The sequence below is a fragment of the Furipterus horrens genome, unplaced genomic scaffold, assembly GCF_987537825.1.
Source record: "Furipterus horrens unplaced genomic scaffold, mFurHor1.1.pri manual_scaffold_5, whole genome shotgun sequence".
Lineage (NCBI taxonomy): Eukaryota > Metazoa > Chordata > Mammalia > Chiroptera > Furipteridae > Furipterus > Furipterus horrens.
In genome coordinates this window covers 5,643,461-5,667,135 of record NW_028327175.1, presented here as the reverse complement: position 1 = coordinate 5,667,135, position 23,675 = coordinate 5,643,461, and the positions used below count along the sequence as shown (strand labels likewise).

Here is a 23,675-nt window from a genome sequence, read left to right as displayed (position 1 = left end):
CCTTCCCCCAAGGAGAAGCATCACAGTTATTTGTTACAGTATCCACCTGATGAGGGCTTCTTATGTGCGAAGCCCGATGAGCTATTATGTGCATGCACTACGCCTCCTTCAAATTTCTCACCCAGCCTGGACTCTGTGTGCCTTTTCCATACTTTTGGGGGAGGCGTTAGACTCGCCCCATGCAGTTCCCCCGCACCCACCTTCAAAATGCTTCTCTCGCCATGAGGTTCGGAAGAGTTCCCGACAGTTCTGTTACAGAGCCGGCAGGTTTTCATCCTTATCTCCTTGCTTCCTTGTCTAGTTTTTGCTTCTGTGGAGGAAAGCTTTGGGAGAGGGGAACCGGGGTTGTTTGCTCAGTGCTCTATGCAAGTGTCACAGAGTACCCGACACAAAGCAGGCACTCAATAAATTCCTGTCGAATAAAGGAATGGCCTCATTCAATCTTTACCATGTAGGAAAGAGGTAAGGATTGGGACTATCCTTGTGTTACTGATGATGACTTGCCCAAATAATGCCCTATCGTCTGGGGATTTGGAGCCTCACATGCCCCCACCCCTGTGTCTTCAAAGCTCACTTTCCATCCAGGCCCAGATCCGTGATCACTTTTGATTCAAGTCCACACTTGGAGCCCCTCCGCCCGCTCGCTGCCAGCAGGAACTGGGACTTCGCTCCCCTGACTGATACTGTGGCTGCGATTCCTTCAGCGGGATTCCTTTCAGATCACAGGCTCTCATTTCAGTCCATTTAACAAGCAGTCAAACGCCAGGGCTGGGGTCATATTTCCCTCACACCTTCCTTGTCCTGTCAGCCCTGTGCGGTGCTACTCATTAGTTTGATTTCTTCCCTGGGAGTTCAAAACCCTTGTCTTCATCACTCTGGCCAAACATCTCCTCCTCCCTTCGCAGTCTGTCTAAATGCTCTATGGCCTCTTCTGCTTTTCCTCTGGCTTCTACCGTCCTAATTATATGCCTTTTACCAGCCGTCTTGCTTCAGCTTTAAAGCACTTCTGTAATTCTGTTAAGCATCCTTAGCATGTTTGTGAAATCATGTCCTTCTGCAGAGCTATTCCAAAATATGTCCTACAAATCTGTTTTACTACAATGGTAATGACTGTAATTAATAGCATTGTGTTTAAATATAGCTCACTGCACATCATAAATAGCATACAATTTAAATCCATGTATTACCATTTCCCCCACGTTGCAAAATATTAATTCTTCTTTGAATAACTATCAATACATCAAAACTTTTTAGGTTTTAGAAATATATTTATATCTATAGTTCTATATAATTTGAAACCAACTATAAAAGGAAACTTGGCATTTAATTTTTGTTACAGTAACAATCAATTTAACATATGTAAATAGTCAGCTTCTGCATATAATATGAATAATTCAGCCATCAGTGAAAGATAAGAACACAGGTGGGCTTGTAATTAGAAATCTAACTTCTGTCAGCATCTCAAAATCTTTCTAATAGAGATATGTCCATTTCTATATTTGGTCAGCCTGGAGTGTACATGCCTGTGTATTGTACATTTCCCCCCCTTTGGGAACCACTATCAATGAGAATGTGGGTTTCATTTTAAGGAGCGACATTTGGCAGGGTTGTACACAGAAGCTTCATAACCTAAGGGAAATTCTGGAAGTTGGAACTATTAAAGACTTCTAAAGTAGCATTCATCTTCTTCAAAATAAATGATGACTGAAACAGAAGAGGAATAATTATTTGATTTCCTAAATCATCTTCACTCTCTTCCTCTTAGAAGAGTCCAGACAAAGGCAGACGATAAGGAAGTTGACAAAGTAGCTGGTACATGCTGCATGTACGAAAACAATGTGGAAGGAAGGTAAAATGAACCAACAGGGAGAGTAACTGGGAACAGAGTATTTCACCTGGAGATAAAATGCAGAATGATGATTTAGTCACCAGACAGCCAGCACCCATTCTCAGAAAGTGCTTATCTGTGGTTTGCCAACTTCACTAAAGGGCAAAGCTATAAGAAATTGGCTTGCATGCTGGGGCAAGGGAGACGTCAAAGGGGATTCAAAATGAGAAAAGGCTCCCTTGGGAGTCTGTTGGCTTGGCTGAAGAATTCATGCATCGAATATCAACTATCTATTTTGGATGCCACACATTCAAGACTGTCTAGGCCACTGACCCTCACTGTACCATGCAATGCTAAGCATTGATAATGGATGAAATGGTACGTCAGGGGTTTAGAAACCAAGGAGAAGGGGAAAAAAAAAAAGGGAAGAAAAGGGGGAGAAAATAATGGAGTGGTGAAGCGGTGATAAAGTCCTAAGGATTCACGAGGCCTCAGAGGCAGGGCTGTCACAGGTGGCCGATATTTCAGAAGTAAAACTGCCTTAAGACAGAACTATTAGCAAGAAGTTGATGGGCCTTGAGTTGTAAAGACTCTATGAATATGTCAAGTTATTCTTAAACAAGGCAATGCCTCAGAAAAGGTTAAGGATGAACCACCGCGGGTGTTTTTCAGTGAAGCTCAGTACCTCAAGGACCTTCAAAGAAAATAATAATCATTATAGAAAAAAAAATGACTTTTAAAAAAAGTTCTTCATTTCATAGTTAACTGTTACTATGTAGAACTAGGTTGTAGTTAAACTACGCTGTTCATAAGTTCTAGTGTTAATTTAATTATTAGGTTCTGTTTAGTTGACAATTACTTGAAGTTGGGGATACAGTGACTGAATCGATACCTCCTCTATTCTGATTCATGAAATGACTCATTAATATCTCAATGTCATTATTCATTGTAGGAAGCATGCCAGACATGCGAAAATTCCTCATTAATGATAACACACATACTGACGGATTAGATATAGGCAAAGTCGGACAGACTCAGGGTGAAGAATTATTGGGCGCACTATAAAACGAGGCAATGCCTCACTGCGGCACCGTGGATCTACCAAGTGGTAATTGGATGCACGTGTTAGCAGCAGCAAGCAGCCACTGTCCAGTTGGCCACCTTACGTGGGAATCGACTCCGTGTGTCACCTTTGATTTATTGTTCCAATTAGAACACAGTGTTCAAAGAAAGAACACAACTGTCTTGATTTAAAAGCCAGGGAGCCTGTAAGACCATTACTTGGTGGGTCACCTGGCTCCCTTTTAGATATCTTGCAACTTTCTATTTGTGTAAAATCTGTCCTAATTACATACTTGGTTTGAAACTGTATCTGTACAGCATGACCATTTTGTATTCATTAATTCAGTCCCCAAGTGCTGCTGGCGGCTCCCCGAGACGCAGCCTTACCCTCTTTCGCTAACACTACAAGCACATTTCTAGGGTTACCACACGCTATACTGACTGGTAGGCGGGGATAAAGGTAACAGGCACTGAATAAAGAAAGAGCGCCAATTATGAAAAGTAAACATTTATAATCTGCAAGCGCAAGTAATAAACACCGTTGGTCACAGGGCAAATGTAAATGAGCTTCAACCATTGCAATACACCATGAAAAATTAAGGTGCTTCTGCATGAAGGACTTGAGGCAAAATGAGGTTCATTACTTTTCTAGACAAACAGAACTGTATTAAAATGATATAAACACGAATCTTATGTACCATCATACTGGAAAATTAAAAGAGAACTTTAATTTCTTGGAGGGAAATGCTAATATTTTACTGACTTACATTAAGCAAACATCAACTATTAATGCTGACAAATGTTGGAACAGTAATACTAAAAACGTCGTCTGAATTACTCTTCATTGCAAAGTTCACAGAATTAATGTTAAGAAAGATTAAGATCACTTTGAACTAATACACATGCATTCATCTTCCTTCTGAAGCATAATAAAGAAATATCATTTGTACTACAATTTTGGATAAGCATGTAGACATTTAAGGCTTAGGAAAGATATAGATATTCATAGGCAGCTCATAAATGTAAGGAACATTAGCTCCATTTCAAATGAGCTGTCAACTTTTTTCCAACATTTTGGCTTATGGAAAGTCAGACATTTGGATAATAAATGGGGTTTGCCTCTGAACATTAAGGTAATTGTGAAGGAATTTAAAGTGCTCATTCATGTTCTATAAGTTCATTAAACACTAAAAAAGTCAACTGGAATAACACTTTGCTCTAAACTGGATAGTAAAAATGCACAAGAAATACGCATACAATGGAGTTTCCTTCATGTTCTGTAAGACATGATTCTTCTTTTAAATTCCATGCTTAAACATCATTTTATGAAACTTGTTTGGAAAGAGTAGTCCATATATTTGGGCAATAATTACCCAAGACCTAGAGATTGGTGTCTCTGAATTCTCATACTTTAATATTGGCATGTGATTTCTGTTTTTGTTTTTTTTCTTCTTTCTGGTAGATGGTTATAAATCAGGTTTATGAAGAGGAAACTCTCTGTAATTGTGCATTTTTAATGGATTTATGATAAAGCCATCAAAGTGGAGGGTCCATATGGTAGGAATGCAGTAAAGGTAACAGGACCAGTCACGTAAACATTAAATACAGTGCCTTCCGCCTTCATAAATCCTCGATGCTTGTGATTAAATGCTGCCGGTTATAAATTATGCAACCCAGCTCAGGAAACCACCACAACTTAAACAGGGCACCAGTGGAAGCCTTAAGTTGTATACAGGCTTTCTCCCTAGGAAACCTGTATTACTTTCAGGAGATAATATTTGAGTCCCCCTTTCCCTCAACAATTATTTTCCTGCTTATTGAACTTCCTACAGTAAGCTCTCATCTTGGTTAAAAAGTAATGATACAAACCTTTAATCCTGGACAATCGTCTTTCATTTTTATGGGGTAAAGTGCCTTTTTGATTTACGCACTCATTTTAAAGCTTTTTCCATTTATCTATCATCTATCTATCATCTCTCTATCTTTAGGACTCTTAAGATTTTGCTCCATTTAAATCATATATCAGAAGTTTCTGCAAAAGCCCAATTTCACACTGGTATTTACAATCAAATTATTTTATTGCACATGGAATCAATTAAACATTCAGCCCTCAGCTGTAAACAATTATTACATACAATGACATTCATGGGGTTTTCTTAAATAGTCGTGCATTTCTAATGCCCTCTGTTGAAATGAGTGAAGGTGCCCTCACAGAGGCTGATGCTGTACAGCTACCTGCAGTGATACCTTTGAGGTGTTCATTTCCGTTCCACTGGCGTTTTCCTACCGCTCCAATTTAATTCTGAAGAACTGCTGGTATTCGTAGAAAGAAGCAGTCATGTTTTTGCATAATTTTTTTTATAGTTTGGGAGTATCCACTTCTAATATATTAGAATCCGTGTTACCAGTAGCCGAGAAGTAGGCAAAATAAGGAGTGATATAACCAAATAGACTTAGGCTTAACTCTCAGCGCTGCCAAATTCCAGCTGATGACCTTGGGTAATTTACTTTGCTTCAGGCTTCGCTTTCATAGTTGAAGAATGGGGATAGTTATATCTAAATCATAGGACTCTTGTGAGTGTTAAATGAGATAAAGCACACATGACCTATTCACTGCATGCCGATTTCTCTGTTGCCTCCCATACTCCTTTTCTGGGAAGACTCATGAGCATGGTGCCTTTCCATTTTGAGAATATCCATCCTTTGTAGTCTCAAGTTTAGGGACACATTTTCTTTGCACTAGACTCCCTTCTTCTCCAAGTGACAACCACGGGAGAGGCTCACAGCTGTTTCACTTACATTCAGAAGTCAGTACACCAGTCCCGGTTGCAAGGGTACCTAACAGCTGTATCCAGCCTTTCTAGGAGGCCAGAGCTGGAGCCGAGTGGTAATGTTTCAAGGGCAGAGCTCTAGATGTAAAGAATGATAAAACAAACCTAAATGCGCCTGAGCGTATCTAGTGACGGATACACCACAGCTATTCTAAATTATTCAGGCTTTCTCAGGCTTCTAGCAGGGGAAACATAATTCATCTCTGCCCGCCTTTATTCTACTCTCCGATAATGGCTAAGAAGAAAAAACAGCTCCCCCCCTCCCCAAAGAAAAAAAGAAATTATAATAATCGCCCAAGTGGAGAGAAGTTTCTTTAGCACATGTAGTATTTTTGGACTCATCCAAATTCTGGGAACCAGCTTTGGAGGTAGAAGTTAAAAATGATTTTGCAATGCTTAGGGGTGATTTCCTTACTTCCCTTTCGTTAGCATTTTGTTGGCAAAAAGCCAGTGAAACAGTTGTTTAATTACCCAGGACATCACAAACATGTAACCTCTTAGATAAGCTGTTACTGTATTTTAGCAGCAATAACACTAGGGTCAAAAGTGACAAAGAAAATTAAGCTTCAAATAAGCAAACCTCAAAAGAACAGCTTTGTGTATTGAGAATAATTAATAACTTGTTTAGGAAAATGTTACTGAAATGTGGTTTTTGGACAAGGAACTGACACTCTTCAGAGGACAGATACCCTAATATTTAACAGGCTACCATTTGGTGGGCTGGCTGGCTGGTTACCCTGTAGGCATGGCAAAAGTTTGTTCACATGTAATTAAGGAACATTTAGACAATATCTTAATGATACCATGTAGTTCAGCTGAATCAGTCCAGCTGGAAATCGTAGCAGTGTTCTGATTACCCGGCCACATGTGAAATTAAGGCCTTTTCAACCTCTGCTTTTCACGTGCTATGTCTTCATACAGATGTTCTTGAAAAGCCTACATTATTTACTGTTTGACATTATTTAACAGAGTAAGACCCTCCCCATTTCATTTTCAACCACTCATTAAGATTGCACTGCTGTCTAAGACACTGTAATTTTAACAAGAACTATTAGTAAGCTTTATCATCTGGAAGAAATATTAGCATATTTGGGCAGTTAGGATGAAAATTTTCCACCCTCGTGTCTATGCCATGAAAGTTGTGTACTTTTCTCTTTGCAGATAATTCTGAACTGTAAAAATATAATTTAATTTGTACCCTGGATATCGTTTTCCTAAACCATAAATCACACAGTGATGGTTATTTTAGAAATTAGTGATTTAAGTTGCATAAATAAACTAGTGTGGATTGGTCCTTGTATCCCACCATAATGACACAACATATAACAATGGCAGAACCCAGTTAGTGTCAAAAAAGAAAGAAAAAAGAAAGTTTGCTCAAGGGTAGCACTCTCAAATTTTATTATAGTGCTTTGAGCTATCTTGAAGAACTAAAAATACAAAAAAGAATTTCAGTCCATGGGTATTATTTATTTTAACCTCTCAGCTCACTCATCAGTAAGCGTTTGGACCACTCCGTCCCCATCACCCTGCCTGGATGACACCAGCACTACTGAACAATGTGTCAGGTTTTCAATCAACCATAACATTTATGGGTAGAGAATCTAATGAATTCACGTAACAACTGAAAACATCTTTATCGTAAATGACATTGTTCCAGCCACTTTCTATACATCTGAATGGAAAGCATATAGAGGCGATGGGCTTTTAACACCTTTAATATTAAACGTAAAATCGAATACTTCAAAATCCTTCTACAACTGTTATTACTTGTAAACCTATTGCTAATTTTAGTAAATGGAAGCAGCAGCGGAGGAGAAACAGAAGTTAATGCCGAGCGTGTGCGAGTCCCCAAGTAAGAACATGAAGTCTTCGTTCTTGTCAGTGTCTCAGAAAGAACATGCTAAGTTCTGGTTCAGACTCACAAACAGCTGACACAGAAGGGTCCCTTTAAAAGGGGACTTGAAAGTACCTTCGAGACGCTGCTAACTGGCCATTAAAGACTTGAAATGTCCCTGTCCCCTGCTTTTGGTGGGCTGCCGCCCAGGCTTAGGTCCCTTTCAAACAGCAAGCAATAGAGGATGACTAAGACCCGCCACTTGAAAGTCACTGGGAAAGGAAGCCAACAGTCATCTGGCTTTGCTGGACGGATTCAAGAAGAGACACAATACCCACCCTTCTCTTCGAGGGCCCCCACCCCCTCCCAGCCCACACCCCTGCAAGAGAGAAAGAAGAAAAAGAGCCGAAGGAGGGAAGAAAGAGAGGAAAGAAACCCAGAAGCCCAGCGCACGATTGGAATAAGGAGAAAGACCTTTTCCAACGGGAGAAACTCCAGCCATGGAAACAGACTTATGACTTTTACTTTGAAAACAGGAGAATGACAAGGGAATGCGTGTGAGGTCTGTGCGAATCCAGCCCCAGATGTTCACAGCGCTGTAGTAGTGGGGCTCTGCAATATGAGAGGGTTCACAAGGAACCTACAACAGGACACCACAAAGCCGCACAGATGCTATTGACAACGCAGACAGGAGCATCATGTTACCAAGAGGGGAGGCAGTCCCAGGACTAATAGCGGAGCCGGAAAAGCGGACCGCGAGCCCTGCAATCACTCAAGCCAACAGGAGGGACCCCCCCCCCAAAAAAAAATCAAAACCAGAAAAATGTTTCGCTCCTATCTAAAGAGATGGTGTGTGTGTGTGGGGGGGGAGCGAGTGGAACTGACTTTTCTTTCTTAAATAAAGTTTCCATAAAGCCCCTCTAATTGACAGCGGGTAATTATTTTCAGCTTGAGGAAACTGTCCCAAAAACTCGTAATAAGATTGCCAGCGAAAAGAAACAAAATGTGTTTCCTTGACCCACTTCCAGAAGGGAGGGGAAGGGGACGTTGGATGAGGCAGGCAAGGGTGACGGAGACAGAGCGGGGTGCGCTGCAACAGCTCCCCGGTGTCCTGCGAGGCGAGTGACAAGCCAAGAGACAGGGCGGATAGGGTGACAAGAAGTTGGGGGGGTGGAGGGAGCCCCGCAGGGAGGGGTGAGGCCGCACAATGTATACACGGGGCGGGCGGGGGGGTGATTTAGTGTGAAAGTGTTCCACTTAATCATTTTACAGGGGTTGGGGACGTAAATATTTAGCTGGCCACATCTGGAACACATTTCCCCCCGTGCGGGGTGGGGGTGGACGCCTGGAGGGAGGCCGCGCACAGTTGTTACTTACTGTACGGGCAGTTCTCCTTCTTGGTTCCGCTGACCTTCCCGTTCTTCTCGATCTTGAGAAAGTACTTGGTGAAGGAGAAGAGCTTTCTCCAGCGGACATCTCCTTGGAGGTGATTGTAGCTCCGCACATGCCTCCCGGCACTGGGGGGCGAGGAGAAGGAGGAGGAGGAGGAGGAGGAAGAGGAGTTGGTGGCCTCCGGTGACACCATGTCCTGCCCGAGGGCTTGGCAGGTGGCAGGGACGGAAGACACCAGCAACAGCAACAAGAAGCAGCAGCCGCAGCAGCCGGGCAGGTGGGGAAAGGCTGAGGCACCATGTGTCAGCATCCATTTCCACATTGTACTGAGACTCTCGGCGCTGGAGACGGTCTTATCAGAAGGAACATGCTGGAAGGGTGAGGCCTGAGGCGCGGCGGCCAGAAGGCTGGAGGTGGCGGCCGCTGCCGGGCTCCCTCCGGGTGCGGGTCTGGCCGGAAGGGAACGCACCACCGCCCATCCCTCCTCGGAAGGGCCGCTGCCTCTCCTCGCTCCCGTCCGGGGTCCTCGGGGCGCCCCTGCAGTGTCCGGGGGCGGAGGCGGGGGGCCGCAGCGGCGGGAGCTGTCCGGGGGCGACGGTGCCGTGGGTCGTCCTCGCCCTTCAGTCCCCCAGGAGCTACTCTGTTGTCTTCCTTCCTGGCTTCACCATGTTAGAGGGGGAAAAAAAGTCTGAAAAACAAATGACAGCAGCGCGAACAAACGCGCAGGGGCCGGGGCGCGAGGCCGGGGGAGCGCCGTGCGCCCGCGGAGGTCTGCGCCCTCGGGTCCCCGTGCGCGGAGCCCCGGCCGCTGGACAGCCCGCAGGGCGCGTCCCCTCGGGGCTGTCAGGGCTGCAGGCGCTGCCCGGCGACGGCCGCGCTCTTCCCCCTCGGGCCGCCCCTCTTCGGCGGTGCCTGTGGAGGTGAAGTCCGCAGAAAGTCCCTTCTCGTCCGGGGGCACGGCGGCGGCGTTTTGTTTGGCCCCGCGTCCCTCCCCCCGCCTCTGGGAAGCCGGCTTGTAAACAGGTTGCAGCCCGGAGTCCCAGTGTCAGTGGTGCTGAGCCAGAGGTGGGCTCTGCGTCTGCTGGTCAGACCTCATTTGCAGGGCGGAGAGGCAGGGGAGGGGGTCAAACGGCGGTGGGACATCCGAAACCCCGGGCTGCTGGGAACGCCAGCGAGAGGGCGGGGGAGGGGGCCGCGAGCGAGGGGCAGGGAGCACGCGCCTCTGCGGGGCCGGGGGGCTGCGGGGCCTCTCCCTGCGCCCCAGCAGCGCAGCCTCCACCCCGCTGCGCCTGCAGCTCCGGCTAATTGCTGCCAAGGCGCCCTGGGCTGGCTGCGCAGGCCACCAGCGCGAGCCGCGTCCTCCGGCTTTCCCAATTTTACTGCCTTCCAGCCGGAACCAATCCCCTCCGGGGAGCCCCTTTCTCACTTGTTTTCCAGCGTAGGGTTTTTTTTTTTTTTTTTTTTTTTTTTTTCCTTCTGGCAGCGAAGTACTTGAGAGCCACCTGGAGCCTGGTGCTTGGCTGACTTTTTTTTCCCTCCCCCTCTCGCTCCCAGAAGGAGGGGAGGGCTGGAGGAGAAAGCAGAAGATGCTGAGGACGGACTCTGCAGACCAGCAGATTACAAACGGGTGGGGAGAGCCCAGGAAAGGGAGAGACCTCGTTAGCTCCCCTTCCTCTCTGCCAGCTTGCAAGGAGGTCTGCGCTTTAATGAATCACTGATTTCTCCTTCCGCTGATGGAGTAAAAAGTTCACACTTTGGCCTTCTCTGCCTTTTAAGCTCAGGGAGCGTAAAAGTTGCCTCCCTGGGCACGAACGAAGCCGGGGACCCCAATAACGGGTTTGTAATGGCTTACTTGAGTCAGTCACTGAATCACGCGTGCACTTCAAAGCGAACTCACTTTATTAGGATTGCAAAGATTTAACCACACCGTTTGGCCAATATTCTGCTGATCTCTCTTCCACGCAATTTTCTTTGCACTTTGCCCTAAAAGGGCGTTTTCTTTTTTTCTATCTGCAAATGTAACGTTTTAAAGAGCTCTATTTTACAGAGTAAGTGCACTACTATCTCCCTGGCTTTCCCGCACTCACCAGCCCACAACACCCTCATCGCTAACAGAAACTTGCGTGAAACTCAGGCACTGACAACACCAAGTCCTCGGAAAGCCTCGTCCAAGAATTAGTCACAGGGAGAGATACTGTGATCACCCGCTTCCATCTGAGTAAGAGTTCCCATAGGATCACTTCTTTGAGAATTACTTTAAACGACGGAAAGCTTGCCGGGGTGCCTAAGGATGCAGTGGTATAAAATATTTACATTTTGTCGAGCAGTTGGACTTTTAGTGTCAGATTGAAACATATGAAATTGCCAATATTTTATGTTTCTCTCACCGTGAAAACTGGCAATTTCATATGGTTCAACCCAATATTTCAGCTGCTATTCTGAGAAGAAACATCGCTCCAAGGCGAACTTGGGAGCTTGACCTCTCCAACCATCATCTGGAGGAAACTAATCAGAAGAACTTGTGTGTGTGCAATAAGGCAGAATCCCAGTATAACTGTCTTTGGCCTCAGTGTTCATTGTGAACAAGAGAAGATACAAATAAGTTAAAAATCTCGCTTTGGAGACGGGCATCAGGAATGATTGCCCAATTATGTTTTGGGGTGACCTGAAAAATGACTTTACATGAATACTCCTCTCTTTTCCTGTGCATCCAGGGCCTTTGAAATAGAAGCATTTAAAACTAGAATCAGAGGTTTTAACTACATTATTTTATAAGCCATGGCAATGAGTGCTCAGAAGATTACGACAATATGGTGAACACCACATTTTAAACTTCTGAATTTAATATAATTAGCTCTGATTTCGTAGCTATTAATTGGAGAGTTAGGCAAAGAAGGAGCATACATCAAACACATCCTGTTCTTTCCCTGCAGCATGGATATTTAAAAAGGAACTCACAGTGCTAATGTCAGTTTTCTAGTTCACAGTTTTCTACTGGAGCTGACAAATGCCTGAGAGATAGTGTAGTGTTTCTAAGGGACTAGAGTTTCAGGCCAATTGTTCAGCAGAATCCGAATGTTTGAATTGACAACAAATTAAAAGTATATATATTTTATTACATTTGATGAAACCATGCAATAAAAAATCTGTCATGAAAAATTACAACACCCAAGAAGTTATTATTTTGGGGTTTCTCTGCACTGGACATCAACACTATTGATGCCACTTGAGAGCCTTTTAACTTACAAGGGACACCCCACCCCCACACCAAAAGGAGTCTCTCTCTCTCTCTCTCTCTCTCTCTCTTTCTCTCTTTCTCTCCCTCTCTCTCTCCTCCCTTCCTCCTCTCACACACACATCTATCTCCCAACTTTCTGAGCAGGTGGAAGAAGTTATTCACATCTTCAAGTTAGAAGTTAGAAGTTTTTATTCTGTTTGAAATGGGAGAAAACACATCTTCCGAGCTTGCACATTAAAAATCTGTTTGGAGCAGGTGCGCTGTTTAAAGTTCTAGAGCCTTTCCCTGCTCCTCTGTACGGCGTGGTGGCAGGGAAGACATTGAAAAAACAGCCCAAAGGAAAAGCTGACATAGCTTTTTAGATTATATCTCATTCTTCTTTCTCCTTTCTGTGCAGCCTTTCTTTGACAGCCCAGTCGAATCCCTAAATAGTCCACTGCTTTGCATTGTTAGGTCACCTCTTAGGTTAGCCAGAGAAAGCCTGAGAAAAGTCCCGCAGGAAAGATGCTCTATTTAACGGAATTCAATCTCTCCCAATAGATTTGAATCACTAACATAAATGTATGAATGTAGATTATATCTCTGTAATGAGGCCTGAATCATTCTCAGTTACTTCAAAGGACTGAAACTCTACCTTCCTTTTTTTTTTTTTGCAGCAATAATCAGGTCTTAATGGGTTCCTTTATTAATTGTTTCTCTGCGGCAATTGAAAAGGACAGGACAAGCTTCAGATTAGAGTGAGACCTACTCATTCTAAAAGGCTGTTTTTCTCTCTCTCTCTCTCTCTTTTTTTTCCCCCAACTTCTGGAAGGCATGCTTTCTTTCTATGCCCCAAACAGATCCAGTAATATTAGGCTGAATCTTGATTTGTGGGGAACTAGATGTGGCCTTTTGTTCAACATGATTCCTTGAGGAATGATGGAGGCTTTTCCAAGTGGGGCCATGGCAGCAGTCTTTGAGGAATCTTACAATGTGGCCATTTAACCTCCGAGAAGCCGTGGGCATCTGTCCGTGCAGGTCCTTCGGTAGCTAGTTTATGTCTGAAGCATGTACTTCCTGACTTCTTTATGTTCCTGGGCACCGTCTGTGGTTCAGTTTATAAGACGTGTGTTCTATTATGTGTGACGTTATTGGCAGTGTCACTCGCTGATTCAGATAATCACTGAGTGAGGTCAAAGGCCAGCCGAGCTGTTCTGCCCGGCAGCCCCGTGCAGGGCCCACTTGGAAAGCCCGTGGTGCAGCCCGAGACCACTCTGGTCGCGGAAGATGCCAGCGCTGCGGCTTGCCGTCTTCCCAGGACGCAGCGAGAGATGAAGCTTAGAGTCAGTGGCATTGGGGCCAAATAAAATAGTGCTACCTTACTGTTTTTTTTTTTTTAAACTAGGGCTATCTAGGGAAAGGGAAAGAGGTCATACCCTCCAGAGAGTAAGTAGTGCAATACTTCAAAGCCTGTGGGCGTCTTAGCAAGAACTGAATTCAACTCATTCCTTTAAAAACCGAATGGACTGCCCCGAGTCAGTCAGGGGTAGAACCCCGTTTAGAAATCAGGTACGAGGCTCTAGGCTGTTGTCCTTCTTTTTTTAAGCACCTGGTTTAGGTGCTTTGTTCTTTTTCTCCCTCCCTGCCCCTATCACTGACCACTCATTACTCTAACATGTCTTAGGTACCAGGGAAGAAGTGATAAAAAGGTTAGAAGGCTTTGTTTATGGAAAAACAATACATCTTTGCTGCAATAAATTAGCTGGAAAAAGTAATAAAATAATTTAGGATTGAATTATTAACTACCAGTTGATTAGCCAAATACATGGTGATACATACTTGGCAAAGGGGGCTATTTTATCAGAGCTTGTGAAATGAAAACGATTAGAAAGCAATGCGGAGCACATATTTTCAGAATATTCAAAGATTTTTTTCTATGTAATGTGGATTTATAAATTTTTTTGGAAAATTAGACCTAGGAGTAGTAGAGCTATGGAATTAAAGTGAAATCATATTGCTAAGCCTGAGGTCTTCTCGTAAAGTACATTTATAATTTGATTCTGCTTTCTGTATTCTAATATTAAGTATTCATAAAATAGTATGATATTTCAAAACATAGCTATGAGCTTAAATAATATTTTTCACAATTTCAAAGGAAGGTAAATTTTCTCTTCCCTAGCTTTCAAACAACAGACTTAATGATCTATTGTTGAGCAGAAAACAATGTGTCACAATAGTGAAAAAAGATTGGTTGATGGAAAAATAATTCTATCTAAGAAGGTTTAAATCATGTAATAAATCACCAAAAATGTTAGAAACGGAACTCGGCATCTTGGCACCAAACACAAACATATTTGCACCCAGCTGCTGTTTGCCTGCTCCCAGCAGATGGTAAACAGAACCTTCCTCTAACAAAGCTGTGAAGTTTCTGAAGTTCTGTTTGTTTTCTGAGCTCTCAGCCGTCCCTCTGCAGAGCTCTGCCTCCTTTCCCGTCCAACTAGGCTTCTCAGTCCTGTGTCCTACATCAGAACTGCAGAAACCCTGATATAAGTTACAATATCTATGTTTGTGAATTAATTGGCAGGTCATAATGTTTTCCTTAGACTTGCCACAGGCATTGGTGGTGTGTTCATTTCTACGTCCATTCACTTAACTGATTTTTATTCAACTAATATTTACTGATACCTGTCATGCACCAGGTAGGCATTGTGTGTGGAGCACAGTTTTACCAATAAATAAGACGGAGCAAGTTACCTTGTAAAGAGCACAGATCAATAAATTATTATTAACGGTGAACAAAATAGGGTTGTCTTAGGACTCAGAAAGCAAACGGGGAGGTCTGGGAGGAGAAAGAAGAACCCCCGGAATTTCTTTCTGGTTTTCCCAGTCGGGACACAAGCAGCTGAAGGAACTGTGACTTCTGTTTTCTGGTTTCACGAAGGATCGAGACTCGATCGGTCTTGTCCTGTTTGACGTCCCTGGCGCAATCCCTCGCTGTGTCTCCTGCAGTCTGGGGATTTGAGCTGCATCCTCTCTGCTCACTCAATCTTAAGTTTCTCTTCTGTTTTTCTGCTCTCAGACTCCCGGATACATTTTTATGCTTCCTAGCATGTTATTTTGATCACACCCCAATGAGTTCCCTAGTCCATCTGCTGTCCTGCGTGCCTCCTAGTAAAGCACACGTGATCAAATATAATTTGACCTGACATCCCTTCTCCCTACTTGGCGAACTGCCTCTGTTATGTAGCCTTTGACAAAGACAACGTATTAACTATGAACTACTGTTAACAGAAATATGATTGTGTCGGGAGAATGCAATATTTGCGGTGCTAGTTCTTCTTGACTCGGTCCCCAGATCCATCTTCTGTCCTTCCCTGCCCAGCTCTGTGCTGACATCTCTGCGTCACCAGTGTCCCCCGGTTTTGTCAGCGGGAGAATGGGAGCTTCAGGTGATCAGAGAGCAGCAGGAGAAAGAACTCTGGGTATTTCTTCCCGCTGCCTCCTCTTCTCTGCCCGTGGCTGCCTCTCCCCCATCAACACTTCCCACTGCAGTCCCTGCAAGAATATTTCTTCCGCTGGCCCCTGAGGCTCAAGGAAGGGTAGCTTCTGCTCTGTTGCTGGTCAACTATCAGCGTTTCTCCTTTGCTCATTCCTTTCGCCTCTGTAACTGGCGACTTCGTCTGAATCAATCAGAGTAAATCCTATGTCTTAGTCGGGATGCCGACAACTGCACACATGTGCTGCGGTGAGTAACAGTGCACAATAACATGGGTGAGTGTACCTGTGAGCTAACAGGGGAGCGTGGCTGCATATCAGGTGCATGCGGCGCATCATGTGCTTGTTCCATGCGCCGTGTCCTTGGGAGCTACACATGAGAGAGTAACACACAGCACTGACCGTCCGGAAAGTCTATTCTAGTATTGAGTTGTGACTGATGATTATTTCTCAATTCAGTGAATGACTTTGAGATCCAAAATCAAAGAGTAAGACAGTTTGACTGCTAACTAGTCAATACAATACTTTTACATAAATAACTTTTGAAAAAGAATTCAGTGGAGTTGAAATTATGTTCACAACTGACATGCCTTTGTGGAGAGCTGTAGTGGAAGCTCTATAATAAAACTAGCTTTCCCTTTTCCAGTTTCCAATGAACATTTTTAATGTTTCCGAATATAAATTTTTACTAATCTTTAAGGGCATGAAGTTTTTTTGTGAGTAAATTTGTTATATTGCCCTTTGTTTGTGATTTAATAATAAAAGGAGAAGAGAAATGAATAGCAGTATTTTGTAGCCCTCTTTGTTTTTACCTGAAGATAATTCTTTAAAAATGGAGATGAAGACAGCCTTGAACTGTACAGTTAGGTATAGAAGCTGGTGTAATACCCAAACTGCTAAGATGAAATACATTTACAGGTAATTTTGTGGGTTGGTGATTGTCTGAACAATTCGATACATTTTATAGGCAAATGACTTACAGAAATCAGTCTAACTTAGAATCCGTGGGGCTCTTTTACCCTCTCACCTGCTCCCCTAAACATTGATAATATTTTGACATAGAATTGGACTTAGTCCTACTGCCCTTGCTTTACAGGTAGAAATGTAAAAGGATGCGTTTTAAAAAAGAAGGAAGGATTTTAAAAAGGCCTGGGAGGGTAGCGGAAGCTGCTCAGGATGACAGAGCTGGTAGAGATGAGGTACATTGTCTGCATCCAACCAGGAAATCCCAGGAATTTCAGCCTTCTCGTGCCAAAAGGAGGTAACGCACTTGCAGAAAGAGCAGTGGCCCCTGCTGAGGCTGTGGGACGGCGAGGGAGGAAGGGCACATTTCAGAATCTTTGGGGCCTTTAGCATGTTGTTTGAAATATTCCCAGGGTGTATTGCAATGTGTGCCTTTAGAAGAGCATGTGCTCATGGCTGAGAACATATTAGGCTATCCCTAAATTAGGAGAGTGTCTCGATCAATCACTTGAATCCTAGCTAATGGATTAGAAGACTGCTCTCAGGATAATAGTTCAAACATAAGATCGCTTTCTAATTAAGTTCTGTTCAAGAATCAATAATGGCTCCTTGTCTATAGCATTCTGGCTTTCATATTTCCTATTTCGGTTATCAGTGGAGGTTTGGATATTTTGGTTTGTTACATTTAAATTTTATTAGCAGATGAAGAAAGGACTTAGAGATATTTCTCTGACTAACTTGTAAGAAAGAAATACTCTTTTTCCTTTAACCGAGTTCATTTAATTTGTATGCAGATTAGGGTACATTCTTCCTACTTTATAGCACAAGATAGCAAAATTTTCTGAATCTTTACTTACCTGATTTTGTTTTTTCTCTTTTATCTATATTTGTTGTAGTAAAAAATAGGGAAATATATGAGAAATATTTTAATCTCATATTTTCCATAATTAGACACTTAATTATAGGAAATCACCTTACACCTTCTTTTGTTCCTGTTATTACACACACACACACAAATGAATCACACACATGCCTTCAAGAACCTCTTGTTAGAAATTTAGTTTTGCTTTGAATTATTGAAAAGAAAAGCCTATCAAATCATTTGCAATTGATCAAAAAATATTTTTCAACTCTAAAGAATGTAAGGTGGCCAACAGATGAATTGACCCATTTTCATAATTTTTCCACTTTTACTGAGAAATAATTGACATTCATCACTGTATAAGTTTAAGATCTACAGCATGATAGTTTGAGTTACATATATTGCAAAATGGTTCACACAATAGGCTGGGTTAATAGTCATCATCTCCTATAGATACAATAAAAAGAAAATTAAAAAAATTTCTTCTTGTGATGAGAACTCTCAGGTTCCTCTACTCACTTAACGGTGTCCCTGTGTATCACACAGCAGTGTTAATGTGCTAACTGTAGCCATCATGTTGTACATTACAACCCTAGTTCTTATTTATCTTATAACTGGAAGTTTGTACCTTTTGACCACCTTCCTCCAAATTCATAAACAGATTCTGCACCAGTTCGCTATTTACTTATAACAGGTTAATTTTATGTATATGAATTAGTACCAGATTCTGTCTCTTTTAGAGGTCAACTTCTAGATACAAGAATAGCTGTAGTAAAAGAATTACTTACCAGGACCGGAAAAGTAGCCCACTGTCATAGGAAGGCAACTATGAATATTTGATTTCTCAAGGAAATTTTAAGTGCTACAGAATAGACATTGAGTCCTTTGTCAACCAACGAGGCAGAGGAGGAGTATTGTCTTTAAGTACACAGTTGAAGGTGAAGTCACCTGACCAAATGGCAGAGCCAGGACGTATGCTCATCTTCCTACACCATCCTGCAGATAGGAATGCACTGAATTCCATATTGAGTACTTTGAACTTCAGAAATGCCAGCTGGCAAAGTTTGGGGGTATCTGTGTTGAAAGGACCTAAGGGGTCAGGACCGTGGTACGTTTCATTGGAGTGTTTTTGTATTTTTCTTTTTCAGGTGCCTGATTTTATTATTTCTTCCAGAAAGTTTTGAGTTCTGAATGTGTGCTCTGATAAAAGCATGTCCTCTGTTTCTTTCTTCTTTGCCTAAATGCAGACATTTGCTCTGTAAACCTGTCTCTTCTGCTCTATTAAGGATTTTTAACAGTCACAGTAAAGAGAGCCTATTTTTCTAACTTGGGGCTGTGCTCTGTGTCAGGTTACCCTTTTTCCTTCTTTCCCTTGGGATGGAGACCTGAGTCCTGAGCTAGTTTTGTGCCAAGATGAAAAATCATTTGCTTATTTTGCTCAGAAACCAAGGCTGAAGGCTGCTCATAGGTGCTACATAATTAGTGGGGACAAAACGTTCCAAGCTACTTGAGGACATGCCCAGTGAGCCTCTAGAGCATCCTGGGGTGAGGATTCTTTACACCAGATCCCAATCTGACCACCGAAGACCTGAGGCCCGATGCCAAATCACTTAAAAAAAAGAACAAAGAAGGTTGTAAGGAAAAAAATCCCCCATTCACTCAACACTGAAGAATCAGAATTTAGGTAGCTAACTCCCACCATCTTCAACTCTGCTTTTGCATTTAGAGTTTGTCAGATGAAATTTTGTTAACGCGTTTTTAAATTAAGTAACAATTTAAATTAGAACCAACACAGTAAACCTAAAGACAGGATCTTCCATGATCAAAGTCCAAAATGAAATTGTCCTGAGGTTTAAAAACAAAAGTATACTAGCAAGGCCAGGGGGAAAAAGTGACTCGTTTATCTTTTGGTAAATAAGCAAGGGAAATGAAATACAGACGACGAGAAAGCCACATATTTGGTAAAGCTGGAAACCTCAGATTTAAAAAAATATAAAGCAACTTCTAGATTTAGCAATATAAAGTATAATTAGTTTTGGTACTTTGAAAATTTTTATTGATAAACACGACCCTTTTAGTCCTGCTGAAAATACACAAGGCTGTATCCACACGGCAGAAGAAGAATGTTTTAGGAAAAAATTAATAACTGTGTGAAGTTTTGGGAGCTAGTTGCCTTTATATCATGTTTTTGTCTTAAAAATATTTGTTTCTCTCATTTGGAGGAAATCCCTTTTTTCCCGTTTGAATTGTGTTTATTACCAAGTGAATTTTTCAAAGCCACTGCACAGAGTGACCACTGGGGAAAACGGGACCTTGTGTTGGTGGAGCCGGAGGAGAAAGCTCTGCATCTCCCAGCTTCCAAGGGGCAAGGGGGGAAGCTGGAAGTAAATTATAGTTGAACGGGGCTGAGGGGAAGGTGAAGTATTTTGTCACCCCGGCTGCCCCCTGCTAGGGCCCAGGGAAGCTCCACGGGCATGCAGATGCAGGGGTTCCGATCTGGTCCCCTCCTTTCAGCAAAGCCGCTGCAAGTCTAAGGGCCTGGGGCCCCACCCTTCGCCCTTCGGTGGAGAGAAGAGGGTGAAGACTGCTCCCCGTTCTGAGTGTGAGATTCCTGAGGAAGAAGCGGAAAGCTTGGGTCAGGGCGTGACAGAGAGCGGTGGCCCTCGCGAGCACCTTTTCCGTGCGTGGCATCATGAAGAGCAGTCACATCAATCCTTACTTACCTTCTTGTAATACTTTATTTTCAGCACTCTTGTCTAAATATTATTAAAGCTAGTTAAAATAACCCGTGTTTGTTTCAGAACAGAGAGAACCTGTAAGCAGTAAATTCGTAAGGATTTCTTTTCATTTAAAAAGGTTTTAACGGTTATACTACGTGAAGGTGATTTGTTTTAAAGTGAGCCATGTTTTGAAACTCCAACCAGTCTGCTTCCCTGGGACCGTTTCTTATGGGGAAGCACCATTTCTCCGCCTTCTGCGTGGGGAATCCTGAGTCTGTCCCGGCTGCCAGTGAGCTATAGAATGACCGACGCTGGTGACAGGGTCTTCTACCACGCGTATGTGGCGAGGAAAGAATAATTCAGACTATGTGTAATTATTACATGTTCAGGGGAACAGGAAAGGGGCATGAGCACTAGCCCTGGAAGTTTGGAAACCTGGGTCATATTTTCCACACTAATTATTATGTGGCCTCCGGTAAATATTTAGACAAGGAGATAGATACGTTTTGGCTCCAAAATTCTCTGCTCTCTGAGTCGCCAAATAAAAAAAGATGCATTTCACTAGCCCCACATGATAGCAGTGGTAGGAACAATTGGCATTAATTACACTGGTAGCCTGGTCTTATTACTTGAAATTTTTTGTGGAATAATTATGGAATCATGGAATGAAGGAAAACGGTCCATCTAATACGACAGCCTCCTTTCATATTTTCTCTTTCACGGGCTAGAGATGACCTAGGCCCTTAGTTACAGAACCTGGAGAAGTGCCCAACTTCCCTTTTCTTTTTTTTGCTATACAAATCTTTTGCAGCAAACAAGTGTAAAATTGTTGTTGTTTCAGAAAGGTAGTAAGGAATAGAGTGAGAAATATAATAAGTAAATGCAAATGTAACTAAAGAAAACTCTGACAAAATAGAGTTTTTCACCATCTTATGCAAATGTCCATAAAAACTTTGGCATTAATCGGGGTCCTTTAGGATGGGAAGGGGTTGGAAGTCAAGTCCATGATACTTGGTTGAAGATAAGGAATCAAGAGACAATCCTGATGGAAGGCGACCACTCTGATTATTTATATCCGCAATATTGAGAGTTCTTAGTGATGGTGGACGATGGGCAGTCGGACAGTCTCAGCCAATAGGAATGAATTGACAAGAAAATATCAAAAACTGCATGAATAAGAAGAAAATGATATCATCTTTCCTAGGTCATTTCTAGGAATTTATCCCAAGGAAATAATCCTTGGCTTTCCCTTCTTCTGAATGGGAAAATTACTTAATTTTTAATATCAATTTTACCCTTGAACTGACTGGACTTTATCCCTTTAAACACACAAGTTTGCTTTTATTATCACCTGGTGTTTCTCATTTTTAATACACTTTATATACTTTTTTAAATAGAAACTTACCATGGATTTTTAAACAACTCTTAGTCTAATGATTTCCCTTTGTCTGTATATATCCTCAGTATGATAATACAGCACTCTGTATGCTCCTGAAGGCTTTCCTTGTTTTTTAATCCCATGCTTAGGGTTTCCATACCTGGAATTCTTAACCAATACTAATTTCACTCCCATTTCAGTGGCTCTGCAATTAGATGGAAATAAAACTGATTTCACATTACAGGGTTTCCAATCCTGTTTTTGTAAAATTATCTAGTTATTAATTTTAACATCACCACATTCTGGGGCCCATCATTGCTGTGTTCGTCTATGTGAAATGTGTCTGCTGGTATTTTGCAATGCAGAGGTTTATGTTGGAGACACCACTGCCTGCCTGTCCAAGAACAATAGCAACCTTTTCCTTTGTGCTATGGCCTCTAATGCATTTGGTGAACCCACTCTCCTGGCCATGTAGCTCTTTGAACCACATATAATACACCGTAGTCTGTGCTGGTGATACATTTTAGGATAGGCATGTGACATAGTTCTGGCCTGGGGGAATGCTTCTAGCAACCTTACTGATACATTAAAGGACATGCCTCTCTTTTATGATAGCCATTGTCATATGTAGATGTGGTCACTGGAACTGTGGCTGAGTTTGTGCCCACAAAGTGAGCAGCCAGGTAGGGATGACTAACACTGATGAAAAAATGCAGGATTTCTGATATGAAACACCAAAATACAGAGCCATCCGTGACTTTGACCATTGGAGAGTGAGGAGCAATTCTACAAGGCAAAGAGCCAGAGAATGGGAGACCCAAATTCATCAGGTAAGCTCTACATAGTTATCTGGCTAACCACTGAAACATGTATGTGTGAACAGACCCTAGCTAAGGATAACATAACTGAGCTGAGACTTCAGCTACTGAAGAATCTGTATGTTGAATATAGTTGAAGTCGGAAGGATATAACAGAGCCCACAGCATATCACTCACAATATCCACTATATAACCCAGATTCACTCAACAAACATATGAAGAATCAGGAAAACATGACCCTTTCTCAAGAGAAAGAACAATCATCGGATACCATTACCAAAGTGACCTGAATGTTCAAATTAGCATAGAAGAACTTTAAGGAATTGTACTCAGTGAAGTAAATTAACATACAGGAAAATATGCTTGCTCATATGGACTACAAAGGTAGGAAATCAAAACAGAGATAAACATCCAAAAAAATTCTGGATCTAAAAAATACAACATTCTCAATAAAAACATCAATAATAGGATGAAAATTTCAAGGGAAATAATCAGTAAAACTGAACTAGGTCATTGCACTTACCTGAAAAATAAAGAAGAAAAGAGTTTGAAAACACGAAAAGAAACTCTGGGACTTACAACATAATATAATATGTGCTAATATATGTGTAATTGATGTCCCAAATGAGAGAGAGGAGAAAGTATGGCAAGAAGAAGAAAGAAGAGGAGGAGAAGAATAAGAACAAGTGGCGAAAATTATGAAAGACACAAATTTATAGATTTATGAAAGCTCAATGACTTCAAAACTCATATGAACTTTAGCCCTATATCTGTTAGGCAAGTTGAGTTGTTATGGCAGGTTTTACCACAAAATAAACTACAGGCACAGTTGTCTTCACTGATGAATTCTAAGAAACATTATGAAAGAATAACCCCAATGTTACACTACACATTTTATGAAAGAGAGGACAATGAGCCTGAATTGTAAGAATAATAGAAAATCTGAGTAAGGCATTGCATAAACAAACAAACAAGGCAAATATAGAACCATATCCCTTCTGTAGATAGATGCAAAAATAACTAACAAAATATTAACATAACAATAGCATAAAAACATATTAAATGTTGACTAAGTAGAGCTTTTCTTAAGACTGTTCATTTGTTTTAACATTTAAAATAAATCTTTGTAATTAACTATGTTAGTCGAATAATAAGAAAAATAATATGGTCATTTCAATAAATGCAGAGAAAGCATTTGAGAAAATTCCACATCTATTTGTGATAAAAATTCTTAGCTAACTAGAAATAAAAGGGGATTTCCAAAAATCTATA

General features: G+C 42.1%; 1 protein-coding gene across 1 annotated transcript in view; it reads right to left on the bottom strand.

Annotated features, from left to right (window-relative positions):
* The window catches only part of FGF10 (fibroblast growth factor 10), a 78,204-nt gene extending 68,792 nt beyond the window's left edge, over window positions 1-9,412 (bottom strand). The window contains exon 1 of the mRNA XM_090278864.1: window positions 8,936-9,412. Coding sequence (XP_090134990.1) covers window positions 8,936-9,272 — 337 coding nt within the window. The 5' untranslated portion in view covers window positions 9,273-9,412. The remainder of the gene's footprint in view (window positions 1-8,935) is intronic.
* Window positions 9,413-23,675: the final 14,263 nt, after the last annotated feature.